General features: G+C 37.0%; 1 protein-coding gene across 1 annotated transcript in view; it reads left to right on the top strand.

Moving 5' to 3' along the window:
• The window catches only part of LOC112992380 (fibrillin-2), a 181122-nt gene that overhangs the window by 108445 nt on the left and 45346 nt on the right, over window positions 1–27331 (top strand). Inside the window, exons 22-36 of the mRNA XM_026115394.2 lie at window positions 32–82; window positions 564–689; window positions 4723–4950; window positions 6388–6513; window positions 8697–8825; window positions 12607–12732; window positions 13472–13597; window positions 14413–14535; window positions 14670–14795; window positions 18777–18902; window positions 19774–19896; window positions 21230–21352; window positions 23109–23234; window positions 26128–26250; window positions 26638–26760. Coding sequence (XP_025971179.2) covers window positions 32–82; window positions 564–689; window positions 4723–4950; window positions 6388–6513; window positions 8697–8825; window positions 12607–12732; window positions 13472–13597; window positions 14413–14535; window positions 14670–14795; window positions 18777–18902; window positions 19774–19896; window positions 21230–21352; window positions 23109–23234; window positions 26128–26250; window positions 26638–26760 — 1905 coding nt within the window. The remainder of the gene's footprint in view (window positions 1–31; window positions 83–563; window positions 690–4722; window positions 4951–6387; window positions 6514–8696; window positions 8826–12606; window positions 12733–13471; window positions 13598–14412; window positions 14536–14669; window positions 14796–18776; window positions 18903–19773; window positions 19897–21229; window positions 21353–23108; window positions 23235–26127; window positions 26251–26637; window positions 26761–27331) is intronic.

Raw genomic sequence — 27331 nt, forward strand, 5'->3', positions numbered from 1 at the left:
GCAATGATAAATCTTTTTGGCTTGATTCCAGACGCAGCTTGCGCAAGAGGATTTGCCAGAGTTAAAGGTGTTACTTGTGAAGGTGAAGTTGTTGCTTCTTACTCAAGATGTCATTTTTTTCCTTCTGGAAATGGGATAAAGGGAATTATGTTCTTTATTTTTCTGTTGGGCATAATCATATTGACCTGTGGTAACTGCCATCACAATTATTGACTGTTAGGAAGTGTTGAATGTTACACTGTTTCTTGGAGGATATCAAGAGAATACAAAGCAGATGGAACTGCTCCTTCAAAATGTATTTAATCCTTCCTCTGAACCATTTCCAACATCATGCAAGAAGTCTTACTTAGAAAAGAAATGTGTCATTTTTATGCCCAGTGGCTTGCAGATCTTGAAATTGTCCCTTGAGATCACTGGGAGCCAGACACTTGTCCTAACACAGTATGCATGAGAGTGTCTTGCTTTCTTTCACATAATTTAAATTCTCAGTAAAGTTGTAGCTCTCTGCTCAGTAGAGGTAGCATGCATCCTGAAACTTCTTTCCACTCTTCATTTCCCAACAGATGTAAATGAGTGTGATGTTTTTCCGGGGGTCTGTCCCAATGGGCGATGTGTTAACAGCAGAGGCTCCTTTCACTGTGAGTGCCCTGAAGGCTTGACGCTGGATGGAACAGGGCGGGTGTGTTTAGGTAAGAGCCCAGTCACCTCTGCCAACTCTTTAGTTGTGTAAAACAATTGTCTAATACCATTTTACGTGTGAAAGGATGTTTTGTTTGTTTCTGAATTGCACTGTTTCTTTAAGTGGTTTGTGAAGTGTATATGTTTTAATTTATGCCTGCTTAAATGTCAAACTCTTTCTGCCAGTTCAGGAAAGAGTTGTTAATCACTTGATGGAATACGAATGTTTGTGTTCCAGCTCGTTTTCACTGCAGTGCGAGCTATAGGTACTGTTGGAGTCCTGCCCTTACTCTGACTCCCATTCACAAACAGAAATGCGTAGCTCACTGGGAACTAGTTAATAAGCAGTTGGCTGGGCAGCCAGGAGCTTATAATGTAGTGTAAATTGTGCTCTTCTCTACTGCTAACCCAGGCATTTTTGTGAAACTCGGATGCTGTTTGGTAGCATGACTGTTCTGGCACAAACAGTTCTGTTCGAGGAAAATCAACTTGAGTGTAGATAAAGAAAAGATTTCATCTTGTTGTACAATGTTGTACAGTGCATTAGTGTCTTACACCCACAGAAGGTGATGTCTGCAAAGACAGTAGTGTTCTTTACCAGGAAGACTTCAGGTATAAAAATACCAAAAACCTATGTAAATTAAAGAAAACAAAAATATCCTGTAGCAAGTGTAGTTAGTGTTATTGATCTGTTAAGCTTTTTGTGTTGGCATGGAAATAAGGAAAGAGCTAAGACTTAATTATTGAGGTTGTAAGATGAAGGCAATCAGTAGAAGAGATTCCCCACAATTCCTACACTGTAACTTAGCAGAGTGTGTTCCCCTTGGCAATTTTGTATCTTTTCTGCAACTGTTTTTTTTTTTTTTTTGGGGGGGGGGGAGTGCAGGAGTAAATGTGTCCTAGTGCTTATTGCAATATTGGGTATTATAAAAAGCCATATTGCTGTAAATTGGAGCAGTATGTGAGTTATTCTAATAAAATGACAATGTTTGTCAGTGAATATGCTGATTTGCTTTTTCTTTTTTTTAAGGTGCAATTCTGCCCTGGTGCCCTCCTAGAGAACCTGTATATATTTTTAAAGCTGAGAAGCTATAAAACCCATATTCAGATGCCACAAATTGTTTATATGGTATTAAATATGGCACACTTAGTTTAGAATGACGTTTCTTTATAAAATTATGGGAAAAACCCTAACCATGGATTTATTATGATTTGTAATATGTTACATAAAAGTGTGTGTGTGCTTTAACTGAAATTATTTTGTGCCATGCTCAGCTTCTTCCTCTAGGAGTTCATTGTTTTGCAGTACATCTTTCAGACTGCCTTTTTCAAATCTTTAGAAAATGATAGTCAGAGGTGAAGAAAGATACAGACAAGGAAGTGAATTTTTACAATAGATTCTGGAATTCATGTTATTTTGTTAATCAGTTCTGAGGAGTGTAAATATGTGAATACTGGCAACATTTGATTTCTTTTGAGAAAGCAGAACAACAGAGCAATTAAAGTTTTTCAGCCCTTGCTTCATGTCAACCAAGAATTTGCCTGCTCTCTCTTTTGTTTTATTGCCACAATGGTCACATTCCTCAAGCAAATTCAAGTTCAAGCCAGCAGTTTTCATTTAATTGCACTATGCCTAAGCAGTAGATGATACAAACAGTTACTAGGTTTTTCAATTTTTTTAATGTTAAGTCTAATTTTAATGTATAATTATAGAGACTTTTTTAAAAATAACCAGAACTTTGAAGAGGAGCAGATGTGTGTAATAGGTATAAATGTCTAATAGAAAAGAGAAATAATTCGAAACCAAGTCTGCCAGTATGCATGTGTCTGTTTATGTATGCACATATCATAAGCCATTGTGCAGATTAGGTTTTACTTGCATATTTTTTCCCATACTTAGTAATACCCTTGCCAGCCATTGTTGTCTGTGGTCATCAGCCCTGCATTGCTTCTCAGTGAGAAATTTGATAAGAAGTGTGAATTTAGGTGTGCTTGGTATAGATAAGGAAAGGCTGAAACAAAGGAGCCATTTTCAAGCAACATACACAATTCCGTCACTCTCAAACTCATGTTCCACTTTCAGATTTTAATAAAAAACTGTCCTTTTATATTACAAGACATATGCCTTCCCTTATGCTACATGAGCACTTTAGACTATGTGATGTATTTCTCAAATATGTTTATTTCCTGCAGAGTCCACTACAGTGGTTTTAGTGAAAACAAATATTTATTAGCAGTGTATTTGCTGAATCTCTTGAAATGAAAATAAATATGATCTTAATGTGGAATGGTTTACAGGAAACCATGAGTATTCTTTAAACAATTTCCACTTCTTATACTTGTTTCTAAATTGTTTAACTTAAGATGTGCATAGAGTAAATTTATATTGTAAATCTGTACAACTTTGAAGGACTTGTATGGAAAACAGTTCAGCAGCTCATCTGTGTTATTTTTAGATCTTGCCTCTCCTCCAAAGCTTTTTGTGCGAAGCATTTCAAAGAGTTCTGTTAGGTTCGCTAAAACCTAACTTCCAGTCCAGTATATCATATGAAAAATGAATGCCATGTATTTATTCTGAAAATACAGCTTTTTAAGTTACGTTATCAGACACTGCATTATCCTTATGATCTTCCTTACACACCAAAATTCACTACGTTTTCCTGGGACTGTGTACTGTTTCTTAAAGTGTGAATTCTGTTCCTGTCAATCTCAATGAAAATCTTCCCCTTGGTCTCAGCGGGAATTGGACTGAGGCTTTAATGATCAGTGACCAAAGGTCTGTTTTCCTGAAAAATATTAATTTGGCTATTGAGCTACAAACAAGACCTCTTGCAAAGTAAGTTTGTAGGAGAAGTGAGAACTGGAGTAAATACAGTGGTATAAACTTCAAAAAGTTAAGCAGTCATTGATCCTACCCGGCTACCTGCACTGAGTGAATTAAAAGCAGAGATGTTGGTGGTGGAGAGTAGACATGTCCTGTCTTGCCTCCACTTTTTCAGTGCCAACCGATCTCCTAGGATTTTTTTTGATTTTTTGGGTTGAACAAATACATACAAAATCTGGGAGTTTTTTGTAGTCTGTATGTGTGGATGTCCTGGAGATCATTAAGCTACCAAAAAATCTCTGTATAAATGTCACAGACATCTTCTGTAGCTGTAATCAACACTGCCCGTTTCCTGTTATTGGTAGTATTTTCCAGATTTTTGGAATTTGGGCATAGAATTCTCCTGCATTGCAGAAATTAGCATGTAGGGACTTAACCACTGGCCCTCGGCCCTGTTTTTTAATATCAGATTTTTATTTTAACAAGTATAAAAGTTCTTCCAAATTTTTAAAAGACTTAAACTATTTTTGTTTTGATGGAAAAATGTATACAAATTAATGAAAATTGTGAAACGTGCTGATGCTATCAGATGGGTTATTATTGGTGTTTTTGGCTGTATGTGGAATACAGCAAAGCTGATGTTCTGTATGTACAGACCAGTGTGTGATACTTTTTACTGGCACACTTGGTTAATCTGTCTTTTTGTGGGCTTACCCTATTGCAAATGGGACCCTGGAGTATGACCATAATTAAGTTTTCCGGAAACCATATTGGTTTTTCCTGCTATCTAGTTTTAAAATAAGCCTAACAATGATCAGCAAAATGTATTTTTTCTGCATTCCATGTATTATTAATGGAATATTATAAACATAAGGTAGTTGGGTTTTGGTGTGTTTTTTCCCCCATAAATGCAGGTCAGTTTGCCAGTTAGAATTCCTGATGTGGTAGAGAAGTACGTATCTCTGTCCTATCAAATACACAAAGAAACCTAAAAATCACATTCACATCAGTGACACAACAGAGATCTAGAAACTTGCCAATAGCGCAGTATTAGCAACTTCAAACGACTCCACATCATGCAGAATTGTCAGTCTTGAGCAGAAATCTGTCTCCCAGAAACTAAGCCTCATGCATACATGTACATCAGAAGTAGCTACTTTTGAAAAACAGAAGCATGCAGCAAAGGGTAAAATTCCCCTTTCCTTTTGTAAAATGAGCAGATATCCGCATGGAGCAATGCTACCTGAGATGGGACGAAGATGAGTGCATTCAGTCTGTGCCTGGCAAGTTTCGTATGGACGCTTGCTGCTGCGCTGTGGGTGCTGCCTGGGGCTCCGACTGCGAGGAATGTCCTAAGGCTGGCACCAAGGAATATGAGGCTCTGTGCCCCAGAGGTCCTGGCTTTTCCAACAGGGGAGATATCCTAACTGGCAGGCCGTTTTATAAAGGTAAGAAGTCATTTTTGCCTAGTGGGTCTAAAGATGAGTCACATGTACATCTTGGTGTATATTCTAGGTAAACGCCAGAATATGTATCTGCGTTTATTACGTGCTTGAGATGGGAGATATTGTAGAGATGTTTGCCTTACAGAGCTAACAGTACCGGTAGGAAACTCAAAACTTGCATGGTGTTCAGGAGTGTTACAGGAGCCTAAAAGGAAAAAACAAGTATGAAGTTTGAATTTGGTAAGGAGAAAAAGGAAATGGCAGTGACATGACTGAAGATAAGGGAGCTCAAATTATAAGAATAACAGAAAAAGTACATCTTTTTTAAGGTACTGCTTTGCAAAGACTGAACCGAGGCTAAGAATTGTGTGAAGTCAGGGAGTTTAAGATATAAACATAAAAGATCACTGTGATTTGACCAGAGTTCTCTGAAAGTGAGACTGGAGAATACTGTAAAATCTGCAGAATTAGTACTAACAAAGGGATTAAAACTAAAGGAAGTCTGAGATTGCTCTCAGATTCTGAGGGCAATGGAGTTGCAGTGATAGAGAAGCAAAAACCTTCTGTCCCTGCTATCCAGTTGTTCCTGTCTTCCCCACCCCAAAGGGTGTGAAAAACGAAACTGGATAGGTTGGAAAATGGCTAAGAAACCAGATCTGAGATACTTTTGATGACTGAGATCTGAGAAGAAAACTTAATTTCTCTGTGTTCAGAAGCTAAGGTGATCCTGAAATATTTAAATGTCTGGTTTATTTTTTTAAAAAGATATTTTCAGAAAGGTTTGTCTGAAGTATGTCGAGTTGCTTGAGTGAACTTTAACAGGTTGGCACTGTATTTCACCATGAATAAGCTCTGATTTTCAAGAGTTACTATTCTTCTCAAGCCAAAATCTGAAATTTCAGTGCCAATTTACTAAATAAATAAGGATTTCTGTCCATGCCATGACTTTTGTAAGGGTTTTGTGCTTGTTTCTGGTTTTGTATTTGCACCATATTTTCTTCTATTAACACTGATACCCATGAGATAGAATTTTGTCTCTTGACAGATTATTCTCAGGTAAGGACATTCATCCAATAAATTATATTCATGGACTACAAGAAAGCCCGTTCAACTTTGTAAATCCCCTTATAGGCATATGAGAGAGGCTAACGTACATGAAGACTCTTCTTTTTTATGTCCAATGAAAGGTCCTTGCACAATCAGTGTTATCCCAGCTATCCAGCAAAACGGATTTAGGAAAGGTGAAATATTTCACTTGAAATTCTACGAGAGAAAACCTATCCTTCTATAAGCTGGCACAGGAAAACTGTGTATAACTATTACGTTAGAAGCAAAATGATGCACAACACGCATTGGTAAGAAGGAACAGGAAGTTACCACTGAATGAAGTGTATTGTTAAGCATTTAAGAAATCTGTTTTCTTTTGTTTTTATTTTATAGATATCAATGAATGTAAAGTATTCCCTGGTATGTGCATGAATGGTAAATGCAGAAATACAATTGGAAGTTTCAAATGTAGATGTAACAGTGGGTTTGCTTTAGATATGGAAGAAAGAAACTGTACAGGTAAGTCTTCTGTTTCCTCCAGTTTTTACAAGAACTTGTGCTTGTTGCATACCTTGGTGATCTGGAAATATACTGTCCTTCATTTCCTTCACTTTTTAAAAGCTTTATCTTTGTGCAGAATGGTCAACTTTCTACAAGTCTCCCTTTCGGAAAGTTCTCTAATAAATACAACTTTCTTCTGATACATGTACCTTAGAAATTTGATAAACTGCTGTTAAATTTGCTCAAATCATGTCCTGTCAGTACAACCTGAAAAAACAATAAGGATCACTAGCAAAGTCAAGTTCAATGTTTTAACATACCAATTAATTTAACTTACACTCTTCACTCTCTAGACATTGTATTACCAGATGAACTGAGAGACTTCACTGCAAATTAATTTTCATTTAGACTTGATTGCCAAGCACACACATAGGCACCACTGCAACTCTGACATTCAATGCAATGTTCACTCAAGAAGAGACATGCATTTAATTTAAAAGGTTAATATTTTGTTCTTTACTGTCTGGAAAAACTGGAATTGATAGTTTTCTGGTTATGAGAACCTAGGTGCCTGCATTGTGGGTGGCTCTGTGCTGAAAATGAAGGAGGTTTTGTTCTACAGCTCAGGAGCCTGTAAGTGTGTCTGAGTAATACAAAGTGTGGGTGGTAAGGCATGTGAATTGAGGTTGGTCTGGATGTTAATGTTGCCCTAACTGGTGATTTCCTTGTTTTTATAGCGATTGCATTGATGAGAAATGCGTTGAAGCAACTTTATTTCTAAGTTAACAAGAGTAGGTCAGAGAACTTCGCCCTACAAAGCTTTTTTTTTTGTTGTTCTGTTTTTCATTGAAACTTTGTTCTGATGAAAGTGTTCCACTGAGCAGCCTTAGAGACTCAGTTTTTATTAAATGGGAGACTTTTTGTGTTTTAAATTAAAAACAAAATGCTTTATAAAGCCTATAGGAGGCCAGATATTCTCTGACTCTCCAGGCCCACCACATGGATTGCCATCCCACAGACCTCCACACATGTGTACATGAGGACTGAACTGTCCTTGCCAAGCAGAAACCTAGCCATGGGGAGTGACACAGAGGGAGGGAGAAAAGACTCTCACACATGTGAAAAACGGCACTTATATTTGTTTGTACTTTACTAGTTTCCTGGAGCCACTTGCACAAATCAGTCTCCGGGCTAGCTCATTGCCTCATACATACTGATGCCTTTTGTGCTCTGTTATTCCTTGCTCCCTGGACTTGCCCAGTGTCAGAAGCAATTCTATGCTCTGTCCTGGACTAATTTTGTCACCATTTTAAGCACTGTTATTTTTGTTCCCTGTGACTTCTCTTATGATTTGAAACTCTTCAAAAAACTAATGACACAATAGTGAATGGAGCAGAAGGTAGAGGGTGTATTAGAGAGCATGAGACAAAGAAGTAGAACAAGGATGCGATACTGGATGAGCAATAGACTATGGAAAAAGAGAAGACTGGAAAAGTGTGAGGAGATAGGGAGGAACAGGTTATTCAGCTTTTCTTTCCAGCCTCTCCTTCCTGATCTGTTTCACTGGATCCTATCCATACTACAAATTCCTCTTGAGCTTCCTGCCTCACTACCAAAGAACGCTTCCAAACCAGTTTTTCTTCTCTTTTTCATCTTCTACAAATTTGCTATGGCTTTCCAGAATAAGTTGCATTCAAATATAACTAATAAAATATACAAGCTATAGGGAAGCCATGAACTGTAAAGGTAGCTTTCAAAGGAGTTATTTTAACTTCATAATTGCTAAAGGAAAGGATAGAAATAAGTTTGTAATGCTACTTCTTTAGAAATAACTTCATAAGAAGTGATTTAATATCAAAGTCACAAGTCATTTGGTACCTTCATAAGAATAATTCAGAATGTATTACAGTTGCTGTCCTTAGCAATGTGACTGTAAATTGCACTTAATCGAAGCTTACTTGTTGCAGAGTTTACTCTCTAGGTGAGAGATCTGAAGGCATTGCATTATGAATCTTTCACAAACAAATTTTTATGTAATCATCCTTTTAAATTATAAATGAAATATGTATTTGTCTATTGCTTTATACACTATATCTGATTTCTGTGGAATTCATTTACCATGGCCTCATCTTCATTTCTGTGAAAAGCAGGATAACCTTAAACTCCGTTTGATTTTTCTCCCTCCATTTACTATAAACTAGACATTGATGAGTGCCGGATCTCCCCAGACTTATGTGGAAGTGGTACCTGTGTCAACACTCCTGGAAGCTTTGAGTGTGAGTGCTTTGATGGTTACGAAAGTGGATTTATGATGATGAAAAACTGCATGGGTAAGTGTTGCCAGCATGACCTGGAGTCCTTCCATTTGCTGTACAAAGCCTTACTCTGTACTATACTAAGTTCTGCACCACTGAACACTTTATATACATTATTATAGTGATTTCATGAACAAATGAGACAGATATGCAGTTTATAGGACAGATAACCAAACTATGCATCTAGCTTTGATTTTCTTTTTACTAATTTCATTTATGCATTTCTGTATAGGTAATTTTGGAATGTCAGCAACTACGCATTCATGTAATGGCTAATGAGTTATCAAAAAACTTGGTTAAACTAAGAACACAAGAATGGAATTTCAAAAACAACAAGTGATTTAAGTTTCCTTGATTTTCTTAGGCCTTAAGATAATCTGAGAGTGTTTTCTGAAAATGGCATCTCTTTAAAGTGTCTGAAGTTGTAAGAACAGAAATTGAGGTACCAAAAGTTACTAGCTACCTTCAAAAGTCTTGTGAGGTTCTTCTGCATACACCATGAAAATGAAATCTGAGATTTTATTCTTGGATGAATCCTCTTATCCCTATGTTGCAAGATCATTTTTATTACTATGGCTCAAAAACCTCACTTTTTATTTTTTGTTATGCAAATATATCTTTGATGATAAAGGCATATATGATAAGGCTATATAAAGAAAGCAATGCTTCTTTGCTCAGGGGTTACTGAAACAGAATCAGAGAGGCTGGAAGGGACCTTTAGAGAGGGTATAGTCCAACCTCCAACTCAAAGCAGGGCCAGCTAGAACAGGTCTCCCAAGACCATGTCCAGTCGAATTTTGAATTTCTCCAAGGATGGAGATTCCACAAACTCTCTGGGCAGCCCATTCCAGGGTTTGACTACCCCCACAGTAAAAAAAAGTTTCTTCTTTTGTTGAAATGGAATTTCCTGTATTTTTCAATTTGTGCCCTTTGCCTCTCATCCTGTCACTGGACACCCCTGAGAAGAGTCTGGCCCCATCTTCTTTACCCCCCTGCCCACACCTTCCATCAGGTATTTATACACTTTGATAAGATCCCACCTGAACCTTCTTTTTTCCAGACAATTCCAGCCTTTTCTCATACAACAGATACTCCAGTCCCCTGATCATCTTTGTAGCCCTTCACTGGACTTGCTCCAGTATGTCCAGTATGTCTTTTTTGTACTGAGGAGCCCAGAACTGGATACAACTTCCAGATGTGGCCTTACCATGGCAGAGTCACTCTTCCTAAACCAGCTGAGGGATGCTATTGTCCTTCTTTGTTGCAAGGACAGGTTGGCAGCTCACAGTCAACTTGGTGTCCAGCAGGATGCCCAGGTGTTTTTCCGCAAAGCTGCTTTCCAGCCGGTCAGCCTCCAGCCTGTACTGGTGCATGAGGTTACTCTTCCCCAGGTACAGGATTTTGCATTTCCCTTTGTTGAAGTTCTCAAGGTTCCTGTCAGTCAATTTTTCCAGCCTGTCAAGGTCCCTCTGAATGATAGCACAGCCATCTGGTGCATCAACCACTCCTCCCAGCACAGCCATCTGGTGCATCAACCACTCCTCCCAGTTTTCTGTTGTCTGCAAACTTGCTGAGGGTCCACTCAGTCCCATCATCCACATCATTAATAAAGATGTTGGACATTTACTGGCCCCAGTATCAACCCCTCAGTACACCACTTGTGACTTCCAGCTGGCCTCCATGATGCTGACCACAACCCTTTGAGCCCAGCAGTTCAGCCACTTTTCAGTCCACCTTGCTTACCTAGCGTGTGCTTCTTCAATTTGTCTATGAGGATGTGATGGGAAACGGTGTCAAAAACCTTGCTAAACTCAAGACAGACAATATCAGCTGCTCTCCCCTCATCCGCTGCACTAGTCATTTTGTCATAGCAGGCTATCCGGTTGGTCGGGCATGGTTTCCTATTCATAAATCCATGCTGGTTGCTCCCAGTCATCTTCTTGTCTTTCATGTGTTTGGAAATGGTTTCCAAGATTATTTGCTCCATCACCTTTCGAGGGATTGAAGTGATGTTGACTGGCCTGTAGTTCCTCAGATCCTCCTTTTTGTACTTCTTGAAGATAGGAGTGGCATTTGCTTTCTCCCAGTCCTCAGGAACCTCCCCTGACCACCGCTACCTTTCACCTTTCAAAGTTTATTGAGAGTGGCCTCGTGGTGACGCTGGCTGACTCCCTTGGCACCTTTGGGAGCATCCCATCAAGGTCCATGGACTTGTGTTATGTTCAGTTTGTTTTAATGCTCCCTAACCTGATCCTTCTCCACTGCGGGTGAGTCTTCATTACTCCAGACTTTCCCACAGGTCTCAGGGACCTGGGATTCCTGAAGGCTAATGGTAGCAGTAAAGACAGAGGCAAAGAAGGCATCGAGTGCCTCAGCCTTTTCTGTATCCTTTGTCGTCTGGTCTCCCATCCCATTCAGCAACAGGCCCACATTTTCCTCAGTCTTCCTTTGACTGCTGATATACCTGTAGAAGCCCTTCTTGTTGCCCTTCATGTCTGTTGTCAGGGTCAACTCCAGGTGTGCTCATACAGTGTCTCTATATTCCTCCTGGGTCACCTGTCCCCGCCTCCACCTCTTCTGTGCTTCCTTTTTATGTTGGAGTTTAGTCAGGAGCTTCCTGTGCTCTTGACTGAACTCAGACATGTAATCCTGTGGTCCGGAAGGCCATGGCAGGCTTGATTTCCTGCACATTGAGATGGACCGTCTGACATCTTCCAGGCTCAAAAAGTCACTGCCTGAATCACAGGTGAACGTAACAAGGAAGCTAAGCCATGAAAGCTGAATAGCCTGCATGAGGGACAGAGTACAGATGCAAGCAACGTTTCTCAGAGATATATCATCTGAGGGACAGAGTCAAGGAAGCAAAATGTCAGGTAAGGAAACAGAATAAGAAGATAGGAAATGAAATTACTTCTTCAGGGCCTTTTGTGAAAACTAAGAAAGGAAGGCATAGTGTTGGATAGAAACATTTTGGAGCTGTGAGGATTATGCAAGCAGGAGTATATCAAAGAGATGTTTGATTTTGTCATCAGGTAGTTTCTCCCCTAATGTGATTAACCTGTAGGACCCTTTGATGTCTTTCCTAATCTCTGAGGCCGGAAGAAAGTAGCACTTGTCTGTCTAAATAAACAAAAGTCTCCAGTTTCAAGGATAGCTGGCCATAATGCTTTCTGAGACTGAAAGTATGAATGTATCTTGAACCTTGAATGTCTTTTGTTCATTTTTCTGTTCATCCATGACTATAGTATTAGCTCTTTTTATCTGTTTTGAGTCAAATAAGCAAATTTCCATTATAAGTTGTAGCAAACATGGTTCTCAACCACATATCCACATACGTGGTAGTTATCAAATGGAAAAGCTGTTTGGTTAAAAGTTTACATGCACATCTCTACTACCTGCATCCACAGCGAACAACGGCAATGCATGAATAAATGGGCTTATAGTTGCCTTAAGAAACCATTTTTTTGAAAATTACATCATATTAATACATTGTTCTAAATGGTGACCAGCTAAATAGATGTTGTCTTTTCTGGTTTCCTATTTCCGTTAGAATATTTAGTTCTGAAAGATGAATTTCTCTTTTTGCTTGAGGGGAAAAAACTTCCTTAGAGTCTAATAATGCATGCTTTTTTGTTTGCATTGTTATGCAGTATAAGGAAAGGAGGAGCATTGCTTCAATAAAACCACCCTTTTATTTGTGATCTCTGGATTTTGAGTCACTTGCAATGAGAATTGCTTTTCCCTTTGTTGCTCCTTAGTAATGGTTCTGTACTTGTTTATCACGGTTTCTTTTTAGATATCGATGAATGTGAACGCAACCCTCTGCTGTGTAGAGGTGGCACATGTGTGAACACAGAAGGTAGTTTTCAATGTGACTGTCCTTCGGGACATGAACTGTCACTATCACGTGAGGAATGCATAGGTAAGTTTCTAGTAAGATTAGCAGTTTTCAGCTTTCTAAGAAGAGGAGTCATTTGTGCTGTGGAAACTTCTTGTCACTGGCAAGAATGAAGCCTCAGGAATATCCGATAAAAATTAATGCTCCTCCTTTATGTGAATACCTTCAAATTAAAACCTTACAACAGATCCTGGAAAATCTCCAATGCCCTCAGTACTGTTGACTTCAAAGAAGAGTATTTATCAGGGCTTTTGGGGGTTGTTAAGCAGCCCAAAGGACTATACCACTCATGTTGGCAACTTTCAGTTAAAATATATAAAAGCACAAAGCGAATTGTGTTCCTACAGGCACAAAAAAGTGGTTTTGTCACTTAGTGCAATGCAGCTCTCCTTTTTGCACATACTTCATTGAAGTGATGAAAAAAATGTAAAAAGCAGGTCACCTCTTGGTTTTCCATTTGGTGCTTATTCACTGTAAGAGTTAGTCTAGAACAGTGGACTGTAGTTACATGAACTATTTCTGAGAGGGTGTGTGAAGTTAATGTTCACAGACAAGAAACTCAGAAAATAAGCTTATTGTCACTGGCTTAAATATGCTATTCAGATGTCCATACCTTGACTGAACATGCTAAGAACAAGAAATTGTAACCGTGTGGAAGCCGCTGGTTTAAAATATTATTACTCACCCTCATTTCTCTGACATTTGTATAGTTAGAGTCAGCCTTCTGAATGATAAGAAATTGTTATGACCAATTCTTTTCCAGATGTAAATGAATGTTCATTAAGTGACAGTCTCTGCAGAAATGGCAAGTGCGTGAACATGATTGGAACATACCAATGTTCCTGTAACTCCGGATACCAGGTCACTCCGGACAGACAAGGCTGCATTGGCAAGTGTTGTATAGCTTCACTTATGTGTTTTTATTTCAACATGTATTTTTTCATCTATTCTTATTTTCGTTTCATTTCATTTCATACTTTCCTTCTGAGACGAAACAGAGCCATCTTCTACTATTAGGCATATCATGAACCGTCAGGGACCCCTCTTTAAAAGTATTGAGAAGGGATGAAAAGATTGTTGTTCTATTGAACTCTGTAGAACACTTGGAGAAAAAATACTCTTATGATACTACTTTATTACAATCAAGAGCTTGAGATAACATGCAGAAAAGATTGTTCAATTTTTTGATCAAAGCAACAGAGCCCCATGCATTGCTAGTTTTTCTTTCACTTTTTCTCCTTACTGCATGCATTTCTAAAATCCTAGAGTAACTTAGACTAAGTTATGACAGCTGTCAGCACATTGACAAGAAGAAGAGAAGGTGTGGGCAGTTTTTTATTTGTTAGTTTTGTTTATTTTTTGCAAAACTATAAATCTGAACTGCATTTCAAGCTTTCACGAAGCCTTAATTTCTCAAGGGCTTTTCTTTCCACATGCTGTCTTTTCTGCTTCTTTTACATTACTAGTAATACATAGCAATAAAATCAACAACTAAAAGGCAGCTACTTGCTCCTGTAGATAAAAATGCAGTTGAAAGAGGGAAGGCTGAACAAAGTGTAAATCAGAGACTGTGGAATGAGAATAAAAATTCAAAATCATATCGCTGATAAACTGATTGATCCGCCAAGTAAAATGGCAGGAGAAGGTGATTTTTCTTATAGAAGCAGAATTGCTAAATAACCTAGTACTGATGATATTTCCCAGATATTGATGAGTGTATGATAATGAATGGAGGCTGTGACACCCACTGCACTAACTCAGAAGGCAGCTACGAATGTAGCTGCAGTGATGGCTATGCTCTAATGCCAGATGTCAGGACGTGTGCAGGTAGGTTTTAATATCTTTATGAGAATTCATTAAAAAACAAAAGTTCAAGAATCATCTTTCTGCTAATATGAATATGGTACTCTTTTAGCCAATTCCTACCTGTGTGACAGTATTATTATCTGCTTTTATTCCAGATATTGATGAATGTGAAAACAATCCAGATATCTGTGATGGCGGACAGTGTACTAATATTCCAGGGGAGTATCGCTGTCTCTGTTACGATGGATTTATGGCTTCTATGGACATGAAAACTTGTATTGGTAAGTAGCTGTATGTACCAAATCTAGTCTAGCTCTAAAAACTGTGCAGCTAATGTTTTATGATTTTATGCTGAAACTCTGAAAGCAGGTTTAAACTATGTATATAAATTACAGAAGACAAAAGATCTATAGACTTTCCTTGTCTATCAGTATAGATGTTAGGAAGGATCCGTAAGGATGTTAGGACTTATCCATAAGGATGAGCCAAGTCATGGAATTCCAAAAATAGAAGTGATTTAATATTGAACTGTATAATTCCTATAAAGCATCACTACTGAAAAGAGATTATTTGGTTGCCTCAACATTTTTTTCTGTCTCTTTTACATTTTTAGCATCTTCCCTCACCTACCGAAACTTATCATGAGTGATTACAAAGGAAATTAAAATGAAAAGTATTTCCTGAACTTAACCTGATCTTAGTTTATCTTGGTGTTTATGTTTTCTACAAAGTTTTATGTATTTTATATTTTAAGTTTGGCCATACTAATAAAATCATTTTATATATTTTGAACATCTGTCAAACAAACCTTTCATTACTCATTTTACACATGCACGTACGCACAGACAGACACGCGCTCCGAGGAGAAAGTAGTTAAAGGAAACGCTGAGCAAAGCTGTCCTGACCTGTTTGTGCCTCCTTTCCTCCAGAGTTGAATCTGAGATTTTCTTTCGCTTTCACTTTTAAGTCATTCCAGGTTCTTGCTTTCAGTTTGGGCTCATGCTCCATGTTTACCTAACCAACTTGAAAGTTAGAACTGACCTTTTCAATGAGTTTTTCACATTAGTCATGTTAGTAGCTATAAAATGAGCTAAACTATTTTCATTTTATACTGCTTTTAACTGTCCTTCTCTTAAAAAATAAAAACTACAGTCTAAGGCTAGAATCTGCAGTGAGGGAGTGTGAATTTCTGCCATATATGTAATTGTTTTTCTTGCTAGCAGCATCATGCAGCTTGTCAAAAAGTCTTTGTGGTTCATTAAAGTTTCTTGCTGGAACTAACACTACTTTCATCCAAGTACTTGCATTTCTTCTGTAGAAATATTTGCAATATTTTGTATTTATTTGATAACATGCAAAATTAGATGCGCTTTGTTATTTAACTGGTGTAAAATCTGAGCTTTTTGAGTAAGGTCAAAACATTGACGTAGGTATAATTGATGATAAGACCATGCCTTAAGTACAAGTTTTTAATCAGATCTGTAATTATAATCCATTTAGGTCTCAAAGCAGGTAAACGCTGGAATCATGTTAAAGCCATGTACTATAATTGCAAGCCTATACTGAAGATTCAACATGCAGTATAAGAATCTAAAACACAGCTTTCATACAAACTGCATTATCTTGCTTTAGGAGGGGTTTTCTTCCTAATGGAAAGTTTTCATCCCATATGCAACACTCAGTGAAACCAGGAAGAAGAGGGAGCCATAAACAGCAAACTTATCTCAGTCTTGAAGCTGCTGTCTGCATCAAAGCAGCAAGTGCTGAACAGTCACACTGTTGAGGTGCCTGGGAAGGGAGTCTGGCACAAGAGCACTTCTACACTTGTGATATGCCCGTTTTTCCTTGTCACTTTTTTGTCCTTTTATGGTTGTAGAACAGCTGTTCTGGTTGTGGCTTATGACTTGTTATTTCATCAAAGGTCTTTTTTTTCCCCCTGCAGCCTGACTTCTCCTTGAATGTTGCCCTTGTGGTGACTTTCTGTTTTTGCATGTGTCAGAGAGCTCCAGGTTTTGGAGCATTTCTTCATAAGGGCATATTCTCGTGCGTCTGCTCTTCACCTCTTTCCCAAACTGACTTTTCAGCAGCACAATTAGGAGAACAGTTCTTGACCTTTCCTTTCACTCACCTCAGCTTTGAGAGACAGACTGTGAGCATTTTGATTTTTTCCCCCCTCTTGAAATTTCTTTCACCTCCTTTCACAGTCAGAGTTTTTGTTTGTTTGTTTGTTTGTTTGTTTGTTTTGTCAGCAAGGAATTATAACACGCTTGGGATCATTAATAAAGATCATCTTCTAGCTATCCATTTTCCAAAGGTAGAGCAGAGTGATAAATACAGGTCCGTGCTAAAGAGCTGCCTATAGTCAATAGGCAAACACTCTCAGAAACATAAATGGAAGTGCCATAGCTACTCTCAAAATATGATCTTTCACTCCAGTAAGAAAAGGGGCTGAGAGTTTCTCAGCTGTGGTAAGAGTCCCACGTCTGACTGCTTTGTAGTTCAGACATGTCCAGTGAGATTCTGGGAGAAACAGGTCGATCCTCATGTTCCAGGGGAGTCTCAGCAGAGCAGAACTACAGGGGTAAGTCTGCAGCTCCCCAGAAGCTGAGGAGATTTAGAGCGTGGAAGCTTTCATCTGCTTCCTACTGTTACTACTGAATGTATTAGGAGATCTGAGGTTGTTGTCACGTGAGTGTTTAGAAGACTGACAAATCAGGCCAGTTTTAAATTGTGAAATTAAATTTTACTGAATTCATTCATTAATAATACAGTTACTAATGGTCAGTTCTTACACAATATTGATCATTATCACCAAATATACAAAACTCTTAGTCTTTAACAATCATATTCTAAATTAGCTGTGAGCATACAGTACCACGGAGATGATGCCATGCGGTTAGCATTGGTGTTTGCAGGCTTTGGCAGTTCTTGATTGCAAAGGTTAAGGTGATCAAGCTCGAGAACATATTGATGAGAAAAGTTAGAACTGAAGTGTGCTTGTCATCTTTCTTCTCCAATTTTCCTCAATTATGTTTTTATGCTATTGCCCCCCTCCCAAAAAGAGCAGGCCCCTGTGCTCCGGATACAGCTTATCTCATTTTCTTGTCTTGCCAGTCATTCTTCTGGTGTATTCGGGAGGATTTCCTGCCTATTTGCAGTCCCTTGTGCTTATCTTGTCCCTGCTCCAACAACTTTTGTTACTCGGATGCCTCCTACATGTAGCTCCACCCTTCATTCTTTGCACTTTTGATGGTCACATTGCTCATGCCCTTATGCAGTATGGTGCCTAGCCATGACATCGCAGTGTTACAGAATACTTATATTCTGTTGCTAGTTATGCTATTTTAGTATGCTTTTATTGGGGTTTAAAGCAAGCTAACATTAATTATATCCTGATTACACTTTCAATCAATAGGTATCGCAAGCCTCTGTTTCGTCGACATTACCATATACATGCCATTTTACCACACCCAAACAACTGCAAACACCAGAAATGCCTTTTTGTTCTCAGTACAACAACTCTCTTCATTATCATAGCATGATATTATTATTTAATATCATTTTGAGGGCTCTTTGAGGATATTGGATAGTGTATTTGAAAAGTTCTTGGGACATGTGGCCTCACTGTAGTGTGACTCAGAACACATTCGTATAAAATTGCTCAGTTAGTTGCTTGACAGTTATCTGATTTTAATCTATTTTTCTGCCAGTTTCATTATTAGACAAGATTTATTGTCTTTCATGTATTGAATTCTAATTAAAAACTGCTTTACTTTACTTGTTTTTATTTTTTGTGTAACTTTATCTAATCATATTCAGAGATATTAAACATATACATGTATCATTAATTTTAAATAGTGAACAAATTGTGCAAATTGAAGCCTGTTGATATTTTGAGACAGAAAAAGTAATCAATTTACTGAATACATGTTTATTTGGAAGAAAATTGTAGCTATTATGATGGAGAGCTTATTTTTAAAGAAGCCATAGAGTGTTTCTTCTAGGAGGTAATTGACTTCATAGTCTAATAATTAGCATTTCAATCTAATTAGAAAATATTGAGCTGATTGGACGGTAGATTCATCTTTACTTGTTTTTCTTTTATTTGAAAGAGTACAGAATGGAATGTCTGAAACATATTATGATGAAGAATAATAAATGACGTGTCAGGGGGTGGAGGACGCTTCTGATGTTTTCAAGACAAAGTGTGCTGTTAAAAGACAGTAATGTTCAGCTAACAATGAAATTGTGTGTGCTTACAGATGTGAATGAATGTGATTTGAATTCCAACATCTGTATGTTTGGGGAGTGTGAAAACACTAAAGGCTCCTTCATTTGTCACTGTCAGCTAGGATATTCAGTCAAGAAAGGAACCACTGGATGCACAGGTAAAGCATTTTTCTAGCATATATGTCATAGTGTGCATGTACCTTCTTTGGCTTTTATGTAAAATATATGCATGAGTGTTCACAGACAAATGAGAGGCTGTTATTTGTATGTATGTATATATAATAATTTGACTACATTACATATGTCTGCTGACATGGATTCAGAAGTTTGGAAAGGTATGCTCCTTGACCGCTATCAGTGTGATATTAGAAGTCCTTTCTGTAGCTGTCATTTTACAGGCAAAGCTTTTATCAGAACAGGAGAACACCTGTGGTACCAAATGCAGTTTGAGTGGGTACAGCTGCATTTGTATTAGAAATATACTATCAGTACTCCTATACTGATTAAAAAAAACCATTTCTCATGCATATTTTAAGTATGAACACAGTCAAGTTAAGGTAACTTGGAAAGAACTCATCTGTCAACTAGAGTTGCAGGAATTGACTTACAGTCTAAGAACAGGACAAAAGAAAAAAAGTAGAAGAATGAAAAAGATAAAAGGTAATGGAAGATGGTGGAAGATGTGCCTTGTGTATACAAGGTCTCACCACATTTTTGGATGTATCAAGATCAGCCTATATTAATGTGTCTGAAAGACAGCTTTAATTTCACACTAAGAAGCAATTATATGAAAGCAAACTAATTTTAGCATGTTTACAAAGAACAAAAATGAAACTAAAATTTCCACTATTTTTTGTTAGTTTATAATAGAAAGTAACTTGCTTTAAACTGTTATACAGTCTTGTAATTTGTTTTTTAAACAGGTGTATAACTCTGCAGTGACATGTTAGAGGAACATCATTCGTAGAACTCCAGTGCTCCTATGTATTTGTATTGAGCTTTACTAATCAGTTTATTTTGTGATTGTAGATGTGGATGAGTGTGAAATCGGTGCTCACAACTGTGACATGCATGCCTCATGTGTCAATGTACCAGGAAGTTTCAAATGTAGTTGCAGAGAGGGATGGGTTGGAAATGGCATTAAATGTATTGGTAAGTGTGTAAAAAAATTAAGCTTTTCTCTTTTTTTAGTCCAAAGCATGCAATGTGACCATGTGATTACTCCATTAGAAACAAAGTAGTATTCTTCTACCTACCACACTCTATTAATGAGAGGTAAATAAGATCCTTATATTTCAGGGGTTTGCTTTTTTTAAAGAAAGAATTGGTTTTGTCTTAGAGGCATGTCTGTCTAACATCTTACTGAATTAAATATGTATTTTATGAAGTATATACAGCTGCTAGAATGTGCAAAATACAAAGTTCAGTTAAAAATAAAATAGATTTTATTTTGTAATTTCCTGCCAGTAAATTACTACTTCTGTCATTTAATACTATTTTTGTAAATATCTTGTAATATATCTATTCAGATATATTAGGCAGAACATTTTGGAATCTATGGAAGAAGAGTTTCACATAAGAATTAGGCTTTATTGGTGTAACATGTAAAAGATAAAAGTACTGTATTACGGGATTTCATTGCAGGCCTAAGATTTTTAAGCCATGTCTGAAGAAAAAAAGGAAAGACTTCATGATCTTTATTATCATTATTTTATTAAAGAGATGTGAGATACTACTAAAAACGACCCACTTCAAGGAGAAAAATCGGAAAGGTTTTCCTAGTAGTATATTCATAGTTAGACTAGTTCCTTGATACGGTATGTTAATTCAGAAGAACTCCTTACAAATGGGTGTGGATTTACTGGTCACAGGGTAAAAGAAACCATAAGCTAACCCATAGCACAAGGTAGTGTGAGAGGTGGTCCTGAGTCACTCGCCATGCACCTGCATGGCTGCTTCCATCAGATCAAGCTGCATTTGCCCTTTAGGAGCAGGAGAATCTCTTTTTTTGATCCAAATTAGCATCCGTTCAAGTTGAGGAGAAGCTTACATTGACTTTCATAGAACTTGGGTTAGGCTGCTTGTGAATGATTTTATTAATTGGTAAAGACTCACCAAATGTTTGACAGGTTTTCACCGTACCATATTTCGTTGTTTTATTTTTAACTCATTTTGATTCCAAGTTCTTTAACGAGATATTAACATTCAAGTAATGGTATCAGCATTTACTCTAACGGTCAGCTGAATGCCATCTGTTGCTTGGAAATATTTTCTCCAAGCCCATACAATATGGAAGAAATTTTAAAGGAAGAAATTTTAATATGAAATCATTGTGTATTAACCAGCTATCTTTTCATGAGAACTTAATGCATCTCTGGAGACATAAATCATCTTTGCATTTTGGCCTTACAGCTTGACAGTTCATTGTAAGCAAAGTATATTAAGTGCTCTGTTACTATTTGCATTCTTTTGCCCCGATGTACAGATCTTGATGAATGCTCCAATGGGACTCACCAGTGCAGCGTGAACGCTCAGTGTGTGAACACCCCGGGGTCATACCGCTGTGCCTGTGCAGAGGGTTTTACAGGGGATGGATTTACTTGTTCTGGTAAGAAGTTTCTGTAAAACCTGATTTGTCACCGATTGTTTCTGTTGTTAGAAAGCTTTGCAAAATTAGATCTAACTCCAAAGTGCAAGAGAAAAATGGTAAGAGTATCTTTCAAGGTGAATATTCTTTCTATATGCTGTGGAAATACTAATGAAAGCACCTGGCACCTCTTTTGATTTGTATGCCAAATTGGGCTGATATGTTAGGGAAAGCTCCTGTCTGCTCTTTCCTTCTCCTCCTCCTCCTCTTCCCCCCAAACAGCCAGTGCATATGCTGCTTTCCGCAGCAGGTTCTCCAGCCAAGAACACAAAGCTCCAGTTCTCTGTTTTCTATGACTCCTGTCTTGTAGACAGGGTCTGTTTTTGGCAGGGAAGTCATCATCTATTTTGCCTTCACTATGCTAGTTAGAACAAGTTTTAATCATTAACTTAGTTTTTAAAAAAATATACAGTTGAAAATATTGCCCATTATCTCTGCACTTAAATTTGGTGGTAGCTGTTCACTATTTAAGAATGAATTTTGTTTAGCACGCAGCAACTGATTCAAAATAACCTGAAGTGTAAAAGATTATACCAGCTTATATAAGCATTAATGCTTGTGCACTGAGTTACTGTGATTTTTATCACTTGTGGAGCAGAGATGCAACAATGTCTCTGCTCTTGAGTTCTAACATGTTCTGTTATGTGGGCAGTACATCCAGTGGTTTGGAGGGACGCATGATAATGATATCGAAACACCTAGGAAGTAATTTCAATGCTCTTGTTGGCTAACTAGGAAATTTTAGGTCAAAATTAATTTACATCTTAAATAGATGCAGTCTTCTCTCTGATTAATATTGTCAGTTTTTTACTGCAGAAGTAGGATCTTCAGATATTGTTTATGTATTTTAAATTGGGAGGTTAATAAACAAGAACTTTCATCCCTGCTATTGATACACTACGTTTTCAGATTTGCTTCTTCTTTAAAAAAGTCAGATTGGATTGTAGGTATTGAGTAATAAAATGAAGGAAGCATATTGAATACTTTTTTTTGAATACTCTTTTTGGACTATTGGAAGTATATTTGACAAAATTATGAGTATTTATGATGACTGCAATGTAGTATCCCTTCCCTATTCATTCTGCTTTTTATAGCTGTCAAAAAACTTAGAAAACTCTAAACAAGCCATGCCATTTTAAAGGACTTCTGTTCAAAGAAATGATTGCAGAAAAACATCAGATAAAAATCTCTTTGGGGCATACTATAAGACGCCCTAGCAGTGTGCAAATAGTACTTGTACATGTAATGTTTATAAGATTCTCAAGCAATATTGCCCAAAATACATACAAAAATAATTTTCTACACATGGTTCATGTCAGAAAATGTGCCTTTTGAATGTGTTTTGTGTCAAAGCAGTGTAGCAATATATACCATAAACAAAGTTTTCTGTAAGCAAAGCATTCAGACTTATTTATCAAAGCAATTTATTTATCAAGTGAATCTGAAAACCTTGCATTGATTCAAAATTTTTAAAATCTATTGATGGAAAGAAAAGGTAAGGAGTCTTAACAGGATAAAAAGAGTCATTTTGGAAATGGCATTATATTTGTTTTTCTGCATCCTTTCAATTTACTCCATCTTCAGGTGTATGGTATGTCGCATATCTTGTTTTATGTCAACGATACTTAGCAGTAGTGTTGCTTCGAATGGCAGGATAAAAATAATTATATTTTGCTAGTAAAATATGTAGTGTTGAAAAAATTTCTCTTTCTCATAGATGTTGATGAGTGTGCAGAAAATGTTAATCTGTGTGAAAACGGACAGTGTTTGAATGTCCCTGGTGCATACCGTTGTGAGTGTGAGATGGGTTTCACTCCAGCTTCGGACAGCAAATCTTGCCAAGGTAAGTCACCAGTACTTCAAGCTCATTTTCTGAGTTTGGATTGGCTGCTGTAAAGGAAACCACAAGAAGTTTTGGAAGGACGTCAGCCTGGAAGCAGAATACTCAGCACATGCTTCACATATAAAAGTAATTTCTTCAAGCAAGGATTATTTTGCAGTGTGAATTATGTTGAAGGTAGCTTTCATCTCTTTATGAAGTTTTCCTGGCCTTGGTCCAAAAATCCCAGAGTAGAGGTTTGGCTCAGTAATTTTGTTTTTTTAACCATTTCTCTTATTTTTGTCACTAGTGAATAGTGTGTGGAAAATACTGTGCTCATCACTATTTTATTTAATGTGTTTACATAGGAAATATAAACTGCATCAAGTGACCTCATTTTTAAATAAATGTTTTCAGGAAATTGGAAGTAGGCAAATCATTGCTGTATTTAATGAGTTTGTAACACTCCTTAAAAAGTATACTTGAGCTTTTTTATCATCATCCTTTCTCTCTCAGTATTGTACTGGATCATCTGAAGCAGAGAAGGAATGATGCTCTTTCTAGTCCAGTTCAGCTTCTGTTTCCCGTTGTGCTCTTATTGTCTTTTTTTGTTGTTGTTTAATATAAGACAATTGCATTTTAAACTAAGTCTTTTTAATTGATGCTGCAAAGCTTTTTAATTTATTTCATCTTTAATGATGGAAACCTCATAACCTCTTAGGAAATTTAAATTCTTCATGAGACGTTAAAAACAGATTCCAAAATGTACTCTCTAAAATTCAGTTCATAACTTGGTGTGTTCAAACAAACATGCATGTATGTGCATGAATCAGCTTTCTAAGAGTAGCACAATTGCAGAGGCTTCTGAAAAATCAGCTGTGCAAGTCTTCTGGTCAGATGTATTATAGTTATCAAGTATTGTTAAGTGTCTGACTTAGTGAATTTCTCACTGCAGCTCATTTAGCCATTTTATAATCATGCCAATAAATAACAATCCCCCCAAATATATCAGTCAATCGGTATTTTGAAAAACAAGATTCTAATTCTTGTGGCAGCAATGAACCAACATTCAGCTTTTCAGCTGGTCCATAATGATGCTCTGAAAAATAAATGGGAGAATTTGGGAAAAAACCTTGGTATATTGCTGTGTTTTCAACAGAAATCTGAAAGCATTCTTTATATTAAATTATGCTGTAGGAAAACTAGAAGACTTGGGTGCTCAATACCAACATATATTTAAAAAAGAATTTTGAGAAGAGAGTAATTTGTCCTATCAGTGGTGACTCCTGGGCTGATTTCTGCAATGAAAGAATAAAATCCAAAGCTTGGAATTGATACAATAATTATGATGTAATTAGTGATCCAGTTTCTTCCAAAATGTCCTTGGAATTTCAATACACTAGCTTCTCAATGATACTTTCCTTTCCATAAATTTATAAAGCGTCATCTTAACACAATTTATGTTTATGACCTGATTTGGAGGTCATTCCATGGCTCCACAGGTCCTTAGAAACGTTCCTTTCCACTTCAAATTTATTCAGGACCACTGGAATTTAGGCCCTTATCCTATATCTAATTTTCCCTTTACTCAAATAATTATTCCCCTTGCCCCCGAGAGTTACCAATTTTTGTAATGTTCCTATAAAGAGGCATTATATCACTTCACAAGCTTTGGTTAGGGTAAGCAAGCCAAGCTCACAATAGATATTTCATTACTCATTTTAATATCCTTTTTTTACACCTATTCCAATCTTAGTTCATCATTCTTGAACAGAGAACTGTACACAGTATTCCATATGAAGTTTTATCTGTGCTTGGTAAAACAACACTAACTCGTTCCTGTCTCTTCTAAAAATAGCTCACAAATGCATGCTAGAATTGCATTAGTCTTTTGCACAGCTGCTGTGTTTTGGCAGCTTGCAGGTCTTGCAATCAAACAGTACCTCCAGACTTTTTTCTTCTTATGTTACTTACCTTCAACTTGAAGTCGTTTATAGTTTGTCTCTGAATGCATGAGTTTTCACTCTGTCCTGTTATATTTAACTCCCCTTCTAGCACTGTAGTTGAAAAGGTTATTAATTTTTTTTATATTACTTGGACTCTGTCAGCATCTTTCAATTTTATTTCATCTTCAGTTTTCACAAGCATACAGCCAGTCCTTTACGTGCATTTTAGCCCAGTGATACAAAAATACATATTAATGTTGCACCATTGTGTTTTTGTACTGCGATACTTTTTGCTTAGCATCCCGTGCTACTAAACCACAGAAGATATACATGAATGCAACACTGATTTACTCTAGTTTACCCATTCTATACTAAAGTTGTTTTAACATAGGCTTGATAAAATCACAGGTAATTCTTATTGCCTCTATTCCCTTCACCTATATTGCCTTTCCAAGGAGATACAATTAACTGAGGACACCTAGTCCATCTCCTTCTTCTAAATATAATTCTCCCTGGGAATAGTATTTTGAAAATCTTACATGCCCTTACTAATAAGTGTTGCAAACTGAGCTAGCAAGTGACTGGTCCGTTTGTTACACTTCAGTCTACTTAATGCATGTTTTGAAAGGCACTTACTGGCTTTTTGATTTAGCTTTCATTTGGAGTCCTGAGAATTCAGTTTTCTACTGTTACTTTGCATATTTAATACAAATTGTGAAAAGTTTATTGTATCAGGTAAAGTTTATTACATCAGGTAAAACAGGAATATGTAACGAGTAGCATTAAGAATGCCTCACAAATCCCTGACTACAACTTTCTAAACAAAAACTAGTGATTACTCACAGATGTTACATCTGATGGGGTTTTTGTGAGTCACCTGTGTCTTTATTTGCACTTAGCAATACAACACACTATTATAATACTGTTATGGTAATGATACACTACTTACTGTTCTTGATGTATTCCTTCAGATATCGATGAATGCTCCTTTCAGAATATATGTGTATTTGGTACCTGCAATAACCTACCAGGAATGTTCCATTGTATCTGTGATGATGGGTATGAACTAGATAGAACTGGGGGAAACTGTACAGGTATGTTTCTTCTATTCAGAAATAGGTCAAGACTTGAGTATTTTTTTTAATTGTAGTGAGTTAATTGAAAAATGAGTCCATAAAATGTGCATTTTGTTCTCTTAGAACAGTATATACTGTGTATTCATTCTCCACTAAATACGCAATATTTATAATTGCATGGTTTGGAGAAGAGTAAAGAACGGAATAAAAATAATGGTTTCTTAATATGTAGCTATGTAAAGGTTATTCCTAAATGTTTGATAAATTGTTAGTGGTTCTTTCCTTCAATTTCAGCTAGAAATAACTTGCATTTGAAATGTTCTTGCACATTTAGTCCTAAAAAGTAATATGATTCCTCTTTTCTGTCCAGTGAGCAGATTTATCAATGTAGCCTTCCTGTTTTAGATATCGATGAATGTGCTGATCCCATTAACTGCGTTAATGGTCTCTGTGTAAATACTCCTGGGAGGTATGAATGTAATTGCCCTCCAGATTTCCAGCTGAATCCCACTGGAGTGGGTTGTGTGGGTAAGTGAAAGCTACCTGAAGTATCACTGTGGAAATTGCATGAAGAAACCTGTTGCATGGATACTAGATGTATTAGACATGGGTAATTTGGCCTCTTTTCAAAGCCAAGGGGACCATATTGATGCAAATGAGGATAGCAGGATTCAAGAATTATATTTCCACATGCTGCATATGCTGTCATATAGTCTTTGAGAGATGGATTTAGTTATTTTAACTGCTTAATGGAGTTTATAGTTTCTTTAAAATACATCTTTCTTTTATTTGCCCAAGTGTATTGTTTGTGTTACTGGTTCCATTCTCCTGATAGTCAACAATTCTCATTTTAATAATTAAATTTTTAAATCCCAGACTTGCCTTAGGATTGATTTATGCTTTTTCTGAGATAGATGCTCAATGTTTGGTTCACTGTTTAGCTTAAATCTAAACTTGAATTAAAACTGCTTATGGCAGTTGGTTGGCTGGAAACAAGCTGCAAAAGATGCAATTCACTGTAGTGTAGGTAGTTTCCTCTGGCTTATGCAGGCTGAAAGTGAATTTTCATTACTTTTTTACCCTTGCCACTTGAGATAGG

This window comes from Dromaius novaehollandiae, chromosome Z (genome assembly GCF_036370855.1).
Source record: "Dromaius novaehollandiae isolate bDroNov1 chromosome Z, bDroNov1.hap1, whole genome shotgun sequence".
Taxonomy (NCBI): Eukaryota; Metazoa; Chordata; class Aves; order Casuariiformes; family Dromaiidae; genus Dromaius; species Dromaius novaehollandiae.